The following is a 15444-nucleotide window of genomic DNA, read 5'->3' on the forward strand; positions in this document are numbered from 1 at the left end:
GTGACTTCCGTCTGGCCACTCTACCATAAAGGCCTAATTGGTTGAGTGCTGCAGAGGTTGTTGTCGTTCTGGAAGGTTCTCCCATCTCCACAGAGGAACTCTGGAGCTCTGTCAGAGTGACCATCAGGCAGCCGGTATTTTGTACTTTGTTATTTGTACTTTGTGCTGCCTCACTTGTTCTTTGGGCATTCGTTTTGTGACGAGGTTGTGTTCTGTTATTATGATTGCCTCAGTAAAGTGCTTTGTCCACTCATCTCTGCTCTCCTGCGCATGACTTCCATGCACCAGCTACACCCACCCCAGGACAGAATTTCACACGCTTTATATGGAGTCAGCAGGAGCAGGTGCCCCTGGTATAGGGATCGAGGAGCGGGCCCAGGAGTACGCCATGGACCGCGTTGTCCAAACCATGGACCGCTGAGAGAGACAGGGAGTTCCTCCAGCGCCTCCACCAGCACAACCAGGGTCTCCACTACTTGCCCCCCCTTCACCCGGTCCCAGTGGGATTCGTCTCGCCCTTCCCCGGGAGTACGAAGGGACGGCTGCACGCTGCCAAGGTTTCCTGTTGCAGCTGGATCTACCTGGCAACTGTCCACCCGGCTCCTTTGGGCCGTGAGAAGGTGCCCGCCCTCGTCTCGTGCCTCTCAGGGAAAGCCCTGGAGTGGGCCAACGCCGTGTGGGGAGAAGGAGATGCGGCGCTGGACCACTTCGAGGATTTCACCCGCCGCTTCCGGGCTGTCTTCGACCACCCGCCCGAGGGTAGAGCGGCGGGTGAACGCGTCTTCCATCTGAGGCAGGAGACGAGGAGCGCCCAGGAGTTCACGATGGACTTCCGGACCCTGGCTGGCGGCGCGGGCCCTAATCAGGGCCCTAATCGACCACTATTGCTGCAGTTTGCGCAAGGACGTCCGTCGAGAGTTGGCCTGCAAGGACACCACCTTCACCTTCACCTTCGACCAGCTGGTGGACCTGTCCAGTCGGCTGGATAACCTGCTGGCTACCCGCGGACGTCCAGAGCGGGGTCTGTTGGTTCCATCCCCCAGCACCACCACTCCGATGCCCATGGAGCTGGGAGGTGCTGCGCTCAGGGAGACCGGAGGAGGTTCCGTCTCGTGCACCATCTGTAGCCGCAGAGGGCACACTGCCGGTCGGTGCCGGGTTGGTCCCTCTGGGGGTCGAGGCAGCAGGCAGGGCACTCTGGCGTCACCCCAGGTGAGAAGGCACCATTCTCACCCAAAGCCCTCTGTTGCACACATGTTTTTGTTTGTTACTTTTCCACACATTCCCAGCATAAGGCGCTCGTCGATTCAGGCGCGGCTGGGAATTTTATAGACAGATAATTCGCCCATAGTTTAGGGATCCCCATCGTTCCAGTGGCTATGCCCTTCCCAGTTCATGCCTTAGACAGTCGACCATTAGGTCAGGGTTGATTAGGGAGGCCACCGTTCCTCTGGGCATGGTGACGCAGGGGGGTCACAAGGAGAGAATCAGTCTCTTCCTCATTGACTCTCCTGCATTTCCCGTGGTGCTAGGCCTACCCTGGTTAGTTTGTCATGACCCCACTGTTTCATGGCAACGGAGGGCTCTCACGGGGTGGTCGTGGGAGGTGTTTAGGGGTTTCCGTTGGTGCTACTACGGTGGAAAGTGCAGACCAGGTCTCCACCGTGCACATTCCCCCAAATATGCCGATTTGGCTCTCGCCTTCTCCAAAAAGAAGGCGACTCAATTACCACCCCATCGATGGGGGGAATTGTGCGATAAATCTCCTGGTAGACACCGCACTTCCCAGGAGTCACATGTATCCTCTGTCACAGGCGGGGACAGCGGCTATGGAAACATGTCTCCGAATCCCTGCGTCAGGGGTACATTCGGTCCTCCACTTCACCCGCCTCCTCGAGTTTCTTTTTTGTGAAGAAGAAGGAGGGAGGTCTGCGCCCGTGTATTGACTATCGAGGCCTAAATCAGATCACTGAGGTACAGTTACCCGCTACCTCTTATCGCCACAGCAATTGAGTCAATGCACGGGGCGCGCTTCTTCACGGAACTAGATCTCAGGAGCGCTTACAATCTGGTGCGTATCCGGGAGGGAGACGAGTGGAAGACGGAGTACCTCGTCATGCCGTACGGGTTGATGAATGCTCCATCCTCTGCCTTCCAGGCAGAGTTGTAAAGAAAAAGCCATATCTCAGACTAGCCAATAAAAATTTAAGATGGGCAAAAGAACAGACACTGGACAGAGGAACTCTGCCTAGAAGGCCAGCATCCTGGAGTCGCCTCTTCACTTTTGAAGTTGAGACTGGTGTTTTGCGGGTACTATTTAATGAAGCTGCCAGTTGAGGACTTGTGAGACGTCTGTTTCTCAAACTAGACCCTCTAATGTACTTGTCCTCTTGCTCAGTTGTGCATCGGGGCCTCCCACTCTTTCTATTCTGGTTAGAGCCAGTTTGCGCTGTTAAACTTTCTTTAGCTAACACAACGTGCCATTGGAACACAGGAGTGGTGGTTGCTGATAATGGGCCTCTGTACGCCTATGTAGATATTCCATAACAAATCAGCAGTTTCCAGCTACAATAGTCATTTACAACATTAACAATGTCTACACTATATTTCTGATCAATTTGATGTTATTTTAATGGACAACAAATTTGATTTTCTTTCAAAAACAAGGACATTTCTAAGTGATGCTAAACTTTTGAACGGTAGTGTATATGTATAGTACATAGCTACCTCTACCTCGTACCCCTGCACTTCAACTCGGTACTGTATATAGTCATGTCATTTTTACTCGTTATTTACTGTGTATTTATTTCTCGTGTCACTATTTCTATTTCATCTAATCTTTACCTCTGCATTGTTGGAAATGGACCCGTAAGTAAGCATTTCACCTTTAGACCTGTTGTCTACAAAGCATGTGACAAATACAATCTGATTTAGTCAACTTTGCAATCATATTTTGCATCATTACATTTACATTTCAGTCATTTAGCAGACACTTATCCGGATCAACGAACAGTAGTAATTAGGGTTAAGTGCCTTGCTCAAGGGCACGTCGGCAGATTTGTTCACCTAGTCGGCTCGAGCTTTCAAACCAGCAACCTTTCAGTTACTGGCCCAACACTCTTAACAGCTAGGCTACCTATAACTGACTGTTCTACAACATCCCACAGTGGTTCTGTCATCTCTGACTAATATTAGGTCCATCTTATGACCCTGGAGTTTTTTTATTTTCAGACGGGTGACCTCATAGCAAACAGGTCATCGCCTGGCGACGGTCCAGATGGCTAGACTAACTCTACTAGCTGTGACATCACAGTAACGCAAGTCAGCCTGTTATTTATAGCCGTCTATACCCCTGGAGGGCTGCTGTCTGCCAGCCACGAGCTGAGATGATCGAAATAAATCTTTTTAAAAGGAGCTAAAGTTCTACTCCTCTGATGTTCCTGTCCCTCGCTCCTAAAAATACATCTGATTGCAGTCCTTGAGCCAGTATTTGATTCTTAACTATAGAATATGATATTCCATCTCCACAGACTACTTCAAGAACAAGGTAAGAAATTCAGGAAATTATTAAACGGAATACCTTATACAGCGATTCTTGTATTTTCGCCTTGAGCTTAGCGTGGCCCGTTTTCAGTCCTGACACCAAGATGATATCTCCCTGTTTCCCCACTCTCTCCATCTCAGAGATGTAACCAGAGGGGGTGTAAGTAGACTCAGAGAATTTAAGAACCCTTGAGGGAAGGAAAATGCATAACAAGCCTATTATTGACAGTGACAAATTGACATCTTACAATTAACCTAAGTAATATGTTGAACTTGTGATAAGATAATCTGAGGTCTATCATATACTATTCTGGCACAAGGCAAATCATATACAAATGTATTCAAATAACCTGATAAATCACAGGTTAGATTGACTTTGTATTGAACTGCCATCCTTAAACCAGTTGTTGTTATAATTACGTTGTTGACCATCTACTTTTACGTTCACTCCTACAGGCAGGCTCCTTTCTCCAGGGTTGAATGCACGGCAACGTGGAGGAACTCACCGTAATGAGTTGTAGGAGTCAGGGAATCCATCCATGTCTGCATCTTTCACTATGGTCCAATCAAACACCAAGCTCGCCAGACTACTGAAGGTGTTTCCTGCACAATTAACAATTTGGGGGTTAGAGATATGGCTTAACACATGCGCCCATTGCTTGGGATTTGATTTAATGTACATAAAAATGTAGATGGCCCAATTTAATTTTCAAATAAAAATATATATTACATGTGACATGCAAAACATTGTCTTGTGAATTTGATGTGAAGTGTTGAAAGGACTTAACCATTTACACTTGTAAGAATTGGCCTATATGGATAGGGCTAAATTGAAATGTTTCTTACAGAAGAAATATGAAAAGCATATGCATGACAACGGTAGCAATTGAAAGGGAACAGTTTGGATATTATGGGAAGATTATTAGACCAAAGGTGAGGACACAACAGTTTACCTGACAAGACTGAATCCAAACACTACACTGTTGAATTCATGTGCATTTTACATTTACTGTACTTTTTGCAGCATTTGTTGATAATGAAAATCCTGGAAAATGTGGGGTAGGTGCAACATTAGATCAAATAAATGACAAAGTGTGCAGTAAAGTCCTTTAAATGCACTTATGACTCCAAGAAGAGTCTTCAACAGCTTTCATGAGCTCTCCTAGCTTTAGTTCTGCCGTTGCAGAACTAAACCAAGCACAATTGTAATGATTTTGTTTGGACCACAACCCTGCATCCCCAACATCACACAATTACTGTTGTTGTTTACGCATATAAAGGAGAAATCACTGTGGACAAGACTGAAAATAGAGCTCACTAGTTTGACAAGTCCCTAAAGGTTGCAGTCACATAAGCCCAAACAAAACCAGCAATCCTCTCAACACGATATTTTAGCGATTCCATTTGACAGCTCTGAGCGTAGTACACATCAAGGCCAAAACAAACACCGAAATGCAATGCGCCTTTGGGGCTGTCATCAAAGAGAATCAGGTTGTGGCGCCAGCTCATGTAAAAGAGTGTCTGTGCCTGGCCATAATGAAACCAGTGAGACAGAACAAACAGGGACATTAACAGCTGCCTCACGACATGGAAGGCCTGCCTCACGACATCACAATCATCACTAGTGGAAAAGGCGTTAAACCCTTCTAGTGCACACAACAATGTGGATCTCTAAACGCAGTATACTGAAGTGGGTAGCACTTCTCAGTTGTTCTTATATCTCTGTAGGAACACTAATTACTCTAGTAACATTGTATTGACATGATTCATAGCAATATTGTCAAAAAAACACAAGTGGAATCAGGACTTTATGATACAATGTTAGAGTAATACAGTGTTATTACATAGGTAGGTGTTATGATGACAGCACATGCCAATGTAAAAAGGTCTTTGTTGACCAAAAGAGAACCACTGACACAAACTGTCAAATAAAACATAAGTAAGAGTGTATCCTTGAACACTCACCTTCAGAGTCCAGTGCGTGGATCTTCAGTTCCAATGGCGAGTCCTCCAGGTGCAGCTCTCTGGTGGTGGACACTATCTGGATCTCACTGATTATGTCCACGATGGCATCACAGCGCAGCACCTGTCCCGTTACTGTGGAGAGGGGAAACGAGTCACATACACAGGTACTGTATCAACATTTGAGACATCTACAGAACCAGAAGTGAATATTCAAAAAAAGTCAGGAATCAGTTGTGGCTAACTCTGCTGAGGTTTGATAGGTCATGCTGTGATGAGTCCTGGGTTACATTCAGTATCGGACTGTACAACGTGGCAGAAGTCTGGGTGTTGTTGTAATTTTGGATGGCCTGAGAGCTAGCAACAATGACAAGAAGCTGCCATGTGGGGATTTGATTTGTAGGTGGCTTATTTCAGCTAGTTTTATCTTGTTCTTGATACCATGTCTTGTTTTGAGGTGAAGATGCTCCTAAGCAACTTTGCAGTATTTTTTTGTTATTTCTCACCTTATTAGCCTAGAATGTTCTTTGCAATATTACACACAGCCGGAAAGAACTTTTGGATATCAGAGAGGCGTTAACTCACCAGTATTTTTACCAGAATTGGATCCTTTGTTCGCACCTTTCAAAGCGATTGAACTTATCCTAGAGGCTGCTCCAAGACGCCGCCGGCGGAGAAGAAGTATTCATGGTGGACTTTTAGCTAGACTCAGAAAACGTGCACACCATCCACCGCTTCCAAGTATATTACTCGCTAGTATTCAGTCCCTGTATAATAAAGTAGACGAGCCCAGGGCGAGAATCTCCTTCCAGAGAGACATTAGGGATTGTACCACTGTTTCACAGAATCATGGCTCTTTCCAGATATACTGTACCCGTCCATACAGCCAGCTTGGTTCTCAATACATCGTGCAGATAGGCAGAGGTGTTGGTTTCATGATTAACTACTCATGGTGTGATTGTTGTAACTTACCACGACAGCTGTCAAGGAACTACACTAGACCTTGTACAAACTGGAAAGCAAATCTGAGGAAAACGCTACCGAAGTTCTATCAACACATCGCACACGGTACTCGCGCTTCAAAAACTCTAAACCGATGTTACCCTCCCTTCCAGAATGACTACAAGGCCCTCCCCCACCCTCCCTTCGGCTAATCAGTCCAAGCCTCCATTTTCCTTCTCCCTTCCTATAGGCAGAATTTTAAACAGGAAGTACCCCTGCTAAGGTCTATTCAACGCTGGCCTGACCAATTGGAATCCATGCTTCAAGACTGTTTTGATCACGCAGACTGGGATATGTTCAGGGTTGCCTCTGAGAAAATCATTGACGCATACACTGACACGGTGACTGAGTTCATCAGGAAGTGTATAGGAGATGTTCCCACTGTGAATATTAAACCTATCCAAACCAAAAACCGTGGATAGATGGCAGCACTCGGGCAAAACTGAAAGCGCGAACCACCGCATTCAACCACGGCAAGGTGACTGGGAATATGATCAAATACAAACAATCCAGTTATGCCCTCCATAAGGCAATCAAACATTCAAAACGTCAGTACAGAGACAAAGTGGAGTCACAATTCAATGGCTCAGACAAGATTGATTGCTTGTCTGGCAGGGACTCCAGACAATCATGGATTACAAAGGGAAAACCAGCCATGTCACAGACACCGACGTCTTGATCTCGGATAAGCTAAACATCTTCATTACCTGATTTGAGGATAACACAGTGCCAACGCTCACGTTCTCTGTGGCCAATGTGAGTAAGAGAGTTAAGCTTGTTAACCCTCGCAAGGCTGCCGGCCCAGACAGCATCCCTAGCCGGGTCCTCGAAGCATGCGCAGACCAGCTACATGGAGTGTTTATGGACATAATCAATCTATCCCTATCCTAGTCTGCGGTTCCCACTTGCTTCAAGATGTCCACCATTGTTCCTGTACCAAAGAAAGGGAAGGTAACTTAATTACTAACAACCCGCAGCATTCACTTCTGTCATCATGAAATGCTTCAAGAGGCTAGCTAAGGATCATATTACCTCCAGCTTACCGGACACCCTAGACCCACTGCAATTTGCATACCGCCCCAATTGATCCATGGATGATGATCCATCTGGACAAGAGGAATACCAGCATAAATATGCCATTCATTGACTATAGCTCAGGCTATAACATCATAGTACCCTCCAAGCTCATTGTCACCCATGCAACTGGGTCTTGGACTTCCTGACGTGCTGTCCCCAGCTGGTTAAGGTAGGAAACAACATCTCCACTATGCTGATCCTCAACACAGGGGCCCCACAAGGGTGCGTGCTCAGCCCCCTCCCGTATTCCCTGTTTACCCATGACAGCGTGGCCACACATGCCTCCAACTCAAATCATCAAGTTCTCAGACAACACAACAGTGGTAGGCCTGATTACTAACAATGACGAGACCTACAGGGAAGAGGTGACGGCCCTGGCAGGGTTGTAGCAGGAAAATAACCTCCCTCAACATCAACAAAACAAAAGGAGCTGATAGTGGACTTCAGGAGACAGCAGAGGGAGCACGCCTCCATCCACATCGACAGGGCTGCAGTGGAGAAGGTGAAAAGCTTCAAGTTCCTCAGCGTCACTGACAACGTGAAATGGTCCACCCACACAGAGGAGGCTGTAGAAATTTGGCTTGGCCACTAAGACCCTCAAACTTTTACAGATGCACAATTGAGAGCATCCTGTCGGGCTGTATCCCCACCTGGTACGGCAACTGCACCGCCCACAACCGCAGGGCTATCCAGAGGGTGGTGCGGTCAGCCCAACGCATCACAGGGAGCACACTGCCTGCCCATCAGGACACATGGTGTCACAGGAAGGCCAAGAAGATCAAGGACCTCAGCCACGGCCTGTTAACCCACTATTATCCAGAAGGCGAGGTCAGTACAGGTGCATCACAGCTGGGAGCGAGAGACTGAAAAACAGGCCATCAGACTGTTAAACAGACATCAATAGCCAGCCTCCACCCAGTCACGCATTCCTGCACCTTAGAGGCTGCTGCCCTATGTACAGATGAAGTCGGAAGTTTACATACACCTTAGCCAAATACATTTAAACTCAACTCCTGACATTTAATCTGAGTAAAAGGTCAGTGTCTTAGGTCAGTTAGGATCACCACTTTATTTTAAGAATGTGAAATGTCAGAATAATAGCAGAAAGAATGATTTATTTCAGCTTTTATTTCTTTCATCACATTCCCAGTGGGTCAGAAGTTTACATACACTCAATTAATATGCGGTAGCATTGCCTTTAAATTGTTTAACTTGGGTCAAACGTTTAGGGTAGCCTTCCACAAGCTTCCCACAATAAGTTGGGTGAATTTTGGCCCATTCCTCCTGACAGAGCTGGTGTAACGTAGTCAGGTTTGTAGGTCTCCTTGGTCGCACACGCTTTTTCAGTTCTGCCCACAAATTTTGTAGAGGGTTGAGGTCAGGGCTTTGTGATGGCCACTCCAAAACCTTCGTTGTCCTTAAGCCATTTTGCAACAAGTTTGGATATATGCTTGGGGTCATTGTCCATTTGGAAGACCCATTTCCGACCAAGCTTTAACTTACTGACTAATGTTTTGAATGTTGCTTCAATATATCCACATAATTTTACTTCCTCATGATGCCATCTATTTTGTGAAGTGCACCGGTCCCTCCTGCAGCAAAGCACCCCCACAACATGATGCTGCCACCCCCATGCTTCACGGTTGGGATGGTGTTTTTTGGCTTGCAATCCTCCCCATTTTCCTCCAAATATAACGATGGTCATTATGGCCAAACAGTTCTATTTTTGTTTCATCAGACCAGCGGGAATATCTCCAAAAAGTACAATCTTAGTCCCCATGTGCAATTACAAACGGTAGTCTGGCTTTTTATAGCGGTTTTGGAGCAGTGGCTTCTTCCTTGCTGAGCGGTCTTTCAGGTTATGTCGATATTTGACTCGTTTTACTGTAGATATAGATAATTTTGTACCCGTTTCCTCCAGAATCTTCACAAGGTCCTTTGCTGTTGTTCTGGGATTGATTTGCACTTTTCACACCAAAGTACGTTCATCTCTAGGAGACAGAATGCATCTCCTGAGCGGTATGACGGCTACGTGGTCCCATGGTGTTTATACTTGCGTACTATTGTTTGTACAGATGAACATGGTACCTTCATGCGTTTGGAAATTGCTCCCAAGGATGAACCAGACTTCTGGAGGTCTACAATCTTTTTCCCCCCAGAGGTCTTGGCTTATTTTATTTTATTTTCCCATGATGTCAAGCAAAGAGGCACTGAGTTTGAAGGTAGGCCTTGAAATACATCCACAGGTACACCTCCAATTGACTCAGATGTTGTAAATTAGCCTATCAGAAGCTTCTAAAGCCATGATATAATTTTCTGGAATTTTCCAAGCTGTTTAAAGGCACAGTCAACTTAGTGTATGTGAACTTCTGACCCACTGGAATTGTGATCCAGTGAATTATAAGTGAAATAATCTGTCTGTAAACAATAGTTGGGAAAATAACTTGTGTCATGCACAAAGTAGATGTCCTAACAGACTTCCCAAAACTATAGTTCGTTAACAAGAAATTTGTGGAGTGGTTGAAAAACGAGTTTTAATGACTTCAACCTAAGTGTGTGGAAACTTCCGAATTCAACTGTAAATAGACATGGCCACTTTAATAATGTTTCCATAATGTTTTACCAAATTCATATGTATATACTGTATTGTAGTCAAGGCCATCCTATTCAACTTTTGCTGGTGTTTCTTATTTTGTTGCGTTACAATCTAATTTAAATTGATTTTTATTTGGATTTCATGTAATAGACATTCATAAAATAGTTCAAATTGGTTAAGTGAAATAAAAAAAAAAACTTGTATCAAAAAATTGAACAAAATAAAAAACGGAGAAGTGGTGCGTGCATACAGTGGGGAAAAAGTATTTGATCCCCTGCTGATTTTGTACGTTTGTCTACTGACAAAGAAAGGATCAGTCTATAATTTGAATGGTAGGTTTATTTGAACAGTGAGAGACAGAATAACAACAAAAATATCCAAGAAAAAGCATGTCAAAAATGTTATAAATTGATTTGTATTATTATTATTATTATTATTTCCCTCATTAAAATGCAAATCATTTTATAACATTTTTGACATGCGTTTTTCTGGATTTTTTTGTTGTTACACTGCAAATATTGACTCTTTGATAAACTTCATGTAATTGTCAATAAAAGCCTTTGACACTTATGAAATGCTTGTAATTATACTTAGTATTCCATAGTAACATCTGACACTTATGAAATGCTTGTAATTATACTTAGTATTCCATAGTAACATCTGACAAAAATATCTAAAGACACTGAAGCAGCAAACTTAGTGGAAATTAATATTTGTCATTCTCAAAACTTTTGGCCATGACTGTATGTGAACACCCCTTCAAATTAGTGGATTTGGCTATTTCAGCCACACTTGTTGCTGACAGGTGTATAAAATTGAGCACACCGCCATGCAATCTCCATAGACAAACAAACATTGGCAGTAGAATGACCTTATTGAAGATCTCAGTGACTCAACGGTGCTGTCATAGGACACCACGTTTCCAACATGTCAGTTTGTCAAATCTCTACCCTGCTAGAGCTGTTCCGGTCAACTGTAAGTGCTGTTATTGTGAAGTGAAAATGTCTAGGAGCAACAACGGCTCAACCGCAAAGTGGTAGGCCACACAAGCTTACAGGATGGGCCCGCCGAGTGCTGAAGCACGTAAAAATAGTCTGTCCTCTGTTACAATACTCACTACCAAGTTCCAAACTACCTCTTACAGCAACGTCAGCACAAGAACGGTTTGTCAGGAGCTTCATGAAATGAGTTTCCATGGCCGAGCAGCCGCACACAAGCCTAAGATCACCATCCGGAATGCCAAGCATCAGCTTGAGTGGTGTAAAGCTTGCTGCCATTGGACTCTGGAGCAGTGGAAACGCATTCTCAGGAGTGATGAATCACCTTTTTACCATCTGGCAGTCCAACAGAAGAATCTGTGTTTGGAGGATGCCAGAAGAATGCTACCTGCCCAAAAGCATAGTGCCAACTGTAACATTTGATGTTAGAGGAATAATGGTCTGGGGCTGTTAGTCATGGTTCGGGTCCCTTAGTTCCAGTGAAGGGATATCTTAACGCTACATCATACAATGACATTGTAGACAATTGTGTGCTTCCAACTTTGTGGCAACAGTTTGGAGAAGGTTCTTTCCTGTTTCAGCATGACAATGCCCCTGTGCACAAAGCGAGGTCCATACAGAAATGGTTTGTTGAGATAGGTGTGGAAGAACTTGACTGGCCTTCACAAAGCCCCGACCTTAACTCCATCGAACCTCTTTGGGATGAATTGGAACACCGACTGCGAGCCAGGCCTAATCGCCCAACATCAGTGCCCGACCTCAGTAATGCTTGTGGCTGAATGGAAGCAAGTCCCTGCAGAAATGTTCCAACATCTAGTGGAAAGCCTTCCCAGAAGAGTGGAGGCTGTTATTTAATGCAAAGGGGGGAGCAACTCCATATTAATGTCCATGATTTTGGAATGAGATGTTCGACGAGCATGTGTCCACATACTTTTGGTCATGAAGTGTGTGTATGTATAGATGCACTCCGGACACCGACATTGCTCTTCCTAATATTTTTTAATTCCATTATTTTACTTTTTTTAGACGTGGCTAAAATTTGATGTAACAATGTATTTGAGAGACAACAAGTGCTCATTGTACAAATGTATTAATGTTCTCAATAAACATTGGAGATGAAATATAATTCACATGTTGTCAACAATCTAAGCCAACCCCGTCTGTTTTGCCCCATAATTGCGTACGTGTCGGTTTTGTTTCTTAGCACCCAACCAGTCTATAGCATTGGAGTAAACCGCTGATTTACACTATTACACAATGCTGTAAACCAGTGTTCTTCATTCCTTTTACTGGGCCCCACAGGGATGTACTTTTTTGTTCTAACCCAGCACTACCAATCCTCATTCAGCTAATCAAGGGAAATGTTTCAACATATAGTTAATAGGGCTGACTTGTGCACTACACTGAGTAGATTCTCTGCTGAAGCCTTTAGGCTAAATCACCTCAACTTCCAAGGACCGAAGCATAACAAGTCCTTATCATTAAGAATTCAGAGAATCTATACAGCTCTTATCTCAATTCGACCCTCATGAACTAGTTGATGAGCAAGTAGTAGCACTTCACCCGTTCATGTTAGCCTCATGTAATGCTGCTTCAAAAAGGCCACAAAGGCTATTTGACCAAAAGCTTAGCCACAATAAACTGACATTTGCATTGACACCAAGTAAGCAGATGTTCTCTCTTCATCCAAGCAGGTACTCTACTCCAGTGGTTCCCAACATTTTTTGTTGTTGCTCTGCACAGAGTTCCCCTGATGTACCCCCTCATGTGAATTTTACCAGTAAGCCTGTGGTTTCTTGAGTCTTCAAGTATCCCCTGTGGATAGGCCAAGTACCCCCAGGGGTCCAACTACACCTGGTTAGAAAGCCCTGCTCTACGTACCGACATCCTGAGCCAGTATGATGCTGGTGAGTCTGGAGGAATGTGTGGAGCAGGCCTGGAGAACAGCTCTCTGGGAACACTGTCTGCTGAGGTCAGCCTCTACAGCCTCGATGCTGGCCACCTCTGGTCTGGTGGAAGACCTGGAGGTACGAAAAGGTACTGTATTCAGACACTCCGGGGACAATATAAGTTTATAGATAAATACTTGTATTTATTCAAAACAAATGCATTTTGCTTTCATCTGGTTGCTTTCTGTCCTCTTCAGCAAAACCTGGTGAGCATAAATCGGTCTAAGAAAACAGATTTTGCCCAAGGACATGTTGGAAGCTGTTATCTAATGACAGGAAAGAATAAAATCTGTTTTGACAGGAAATGTATATGATTGATGAGGCACAGATTCTAAAATGAAAGACAAAGTTGATAGAGTATTTATTAACTTGTACCGTCAGCTCTGAATGGGAGTTTGTGTGCACTGTGCAGACCAGGCAGAGAGCTGAACATGTCCCACTGACCATCACACTCTAGCACAGTGGTTCCCAAACGTTCAACTCACTCTTCAAAGTTGTAATAGAACGCACAAGGTGCCATTTCAAAATTGGGTAGTGCATCATCAGTTCCTCTTGTCATGTCAGTCATTATATATTTTGGAGAGCTATTTATAAACTTGTCAGAAATGTCCATATCAACTAGCCCATGTCATTAACGTTTTTAGTTGTTGTAATGTTTAAGTCACTCAAATATAACACGAATAAACATTAGATATGGCAAAATGTATAGAATTGAAAGAAAAGCTTTAACCCGCAAAATGTTCTCTGCACCACATAGCAAAATGTGTAGAATTGCAGGAAATAAGCTTTAAACCTGCAAAATTCTCTCACCCAACAAGAGGGGTACAGTGCTTGTGCCCATAAAAATAGAAGTGGCGTGCGCAGGAAGGGGGGCCTGAGTGAAAACGTTTAGGAACCCCTGCTCTAGCGGATACCTGACATGGGGGGCATGTGGCTGGGGCTCACGGTGGGCATGATCCCAAGTAGATTCTTTTCAATGCATGGTCATGGGTGTTAGATTATATCCATCCCAAAACTATAGCTTCAATAAAGAACTTCACTTTCCATTAAACAAAATCTTTCTGATTTACTTGACTATATGCTGCAGTGTAACAGTTCATGTTGCAACGCGTCCCACACGACCTATGAGTAAGATATGAAAGACGGTACCTGCGGGGACCAAGCAATACAGTTGTCTGTTTCCTAGCGGGTCATTCTAGGAGCGATAATCTCTTTTTACAGATATTCACTTACCATCTGTAACAGCCTTCAGTTGCTTCCAATGTGAAGTTTATTCTGGTGCTTCGGGCAAGTGGTAATAACACTTTGGGGATATTCAACTTTGATGAGGCACTTGTGGTGTGAATTGAACTTGATATTAACACAAACACTGATAGCGTGTTCAGCGCAAAAATCGCCATTTCCGACAGCCAGATAGATTGCAGGTACTGCTATTATCAATAGAAAAAAATACAAAATAAAATATGTTAGAGGTTATAGCCAACTAGCCTACAGTGCAATAATTGTATATTTCTTCCATCCTCAATTATCCTAACGTTTCCGACACTGAGTGATCACCACGGGGTAACCTAATCGTTACAATGAACTAACATGACTACTGTAACCATTTCCTTCAGCAAACATTCGAACCATTGATAGTTACCTTAGTTTCAATTTCTGACAATAACGGAGAGCGGCAGCCGCATAACTATGATCATTTCGCCGGTTCCTAAAAATGGACGCCTTTAATTCAAATACCCTTCAAATCTCTTGGATAAAATATACAGCAGACCTTCCCCTACCGTCTAAGTTTAGGATAAAAGGTAAGTTCAACAATTATTATGTAGAAATACCCGCCATTAGAAATAATTAGAGCTGCAGCGTGCATGCTGGCTGGGAGGCAGTTGACGTCATTTACAAAGTAAAGTAGTGGATGTGATGCGATGATGACGCGTTGTCTTAAAGATGCAGTATTGCTCAGCTTTTAGCCCACCAGCAACATACAGCAACCTACAGTATGTATCATTACCACCACAACTGACACATAACAACATATATAAAGTATGTTCTACTCCCTGTATATAGCCATGTTATTTTCACTCGTTCTTTTTATTCGTTATTCACTGTGTATTTATTCCTCATGTCACAATTGTTTTAGTACATGTTTTATTATTTATCTTTGCTTTAACTCAGCATTGTTGGAAATGGACCTGTAAGTAAGCATTTTCCTGTTAGTCTACACCTGTCATCCAGGAAGCAAGTTTCAAATAAAATTGGATTTGACTATGCAGCTGAGCCGCCTACTGAGGGAGAGCTCAATCAGTTTGATCATCAGGTG

The 15444-nt window shown here is 44.0% G+C and overlaps 1 protein-coding gene and 1 long non-coding RNA gene across 3 annotated transcripts in view; one reads left to right on the top strand and one right to left on the bottom strand.

Moving 5' to 3' along the window:
* LOC115168402 (nuclear pore membrane glycoprotein 210) overlaps positions 1-15010 on the bottom strand; it is a 51862-nt gene extending 36852 nt beyond the window's left edge. Inside the window, exons 1-6 of one of the 2 annotated variants that reach the window (XM_029723646.1) lie at positions 14770-15010; positions 14361-14554; positions 13060-13199; positions 5509-5640; positions 4050-4146; positions 3581-3731 (exon numbers count right to left, since the gene is read on the bottom strand). In XM_029723646.1, coding sequence (XP_029579506.1) covers positions 3581-3731; positions 4050-4146; positions 5509-5640; positions 13060-13199; positions 14361-14527 — 687 coding nt within the window. In that variant the 5' untranslated portion in view covers positions 14528-14554; positions 14770-15010. Of the gene's footprint in view, positions 1-3580; positions 3732-4049; positions 4147-5508; positions 5641-13059; positions 13200-14360; positions 14558-14769 lie in introns of both variants that reach the window. The other variant, XM_029723645.1, reaches the window with a different exon arrangement.
* On the top strand, positions 3224-4288 carry LOC115168403 (uncharacterized). Its single transcript, XR_003870663.1, has 2 exons — positions 3224-3547; positions 4000-4288. It is a non-coding gene; the product is annotated as an uncharacterized LOC115168403 (long non-coding RNA).
* Positions 15011-15444: the final 434 nt, after the last annotated feature.

The sequence above is a fragment of the Salmo trutta genome, chromosome 30 (genome assembly GCF_901001165.1).
Source record: "Salmo trutta chromosome 30, fSalTru1.1, whole genome shotgun sequence".
Taxonomy (NCBI): Eukaryota; Metazoa; Chordata; class Actinopteri; order Salmoniformes; family Salmonidae; genus Salmo; species Salmo trutta.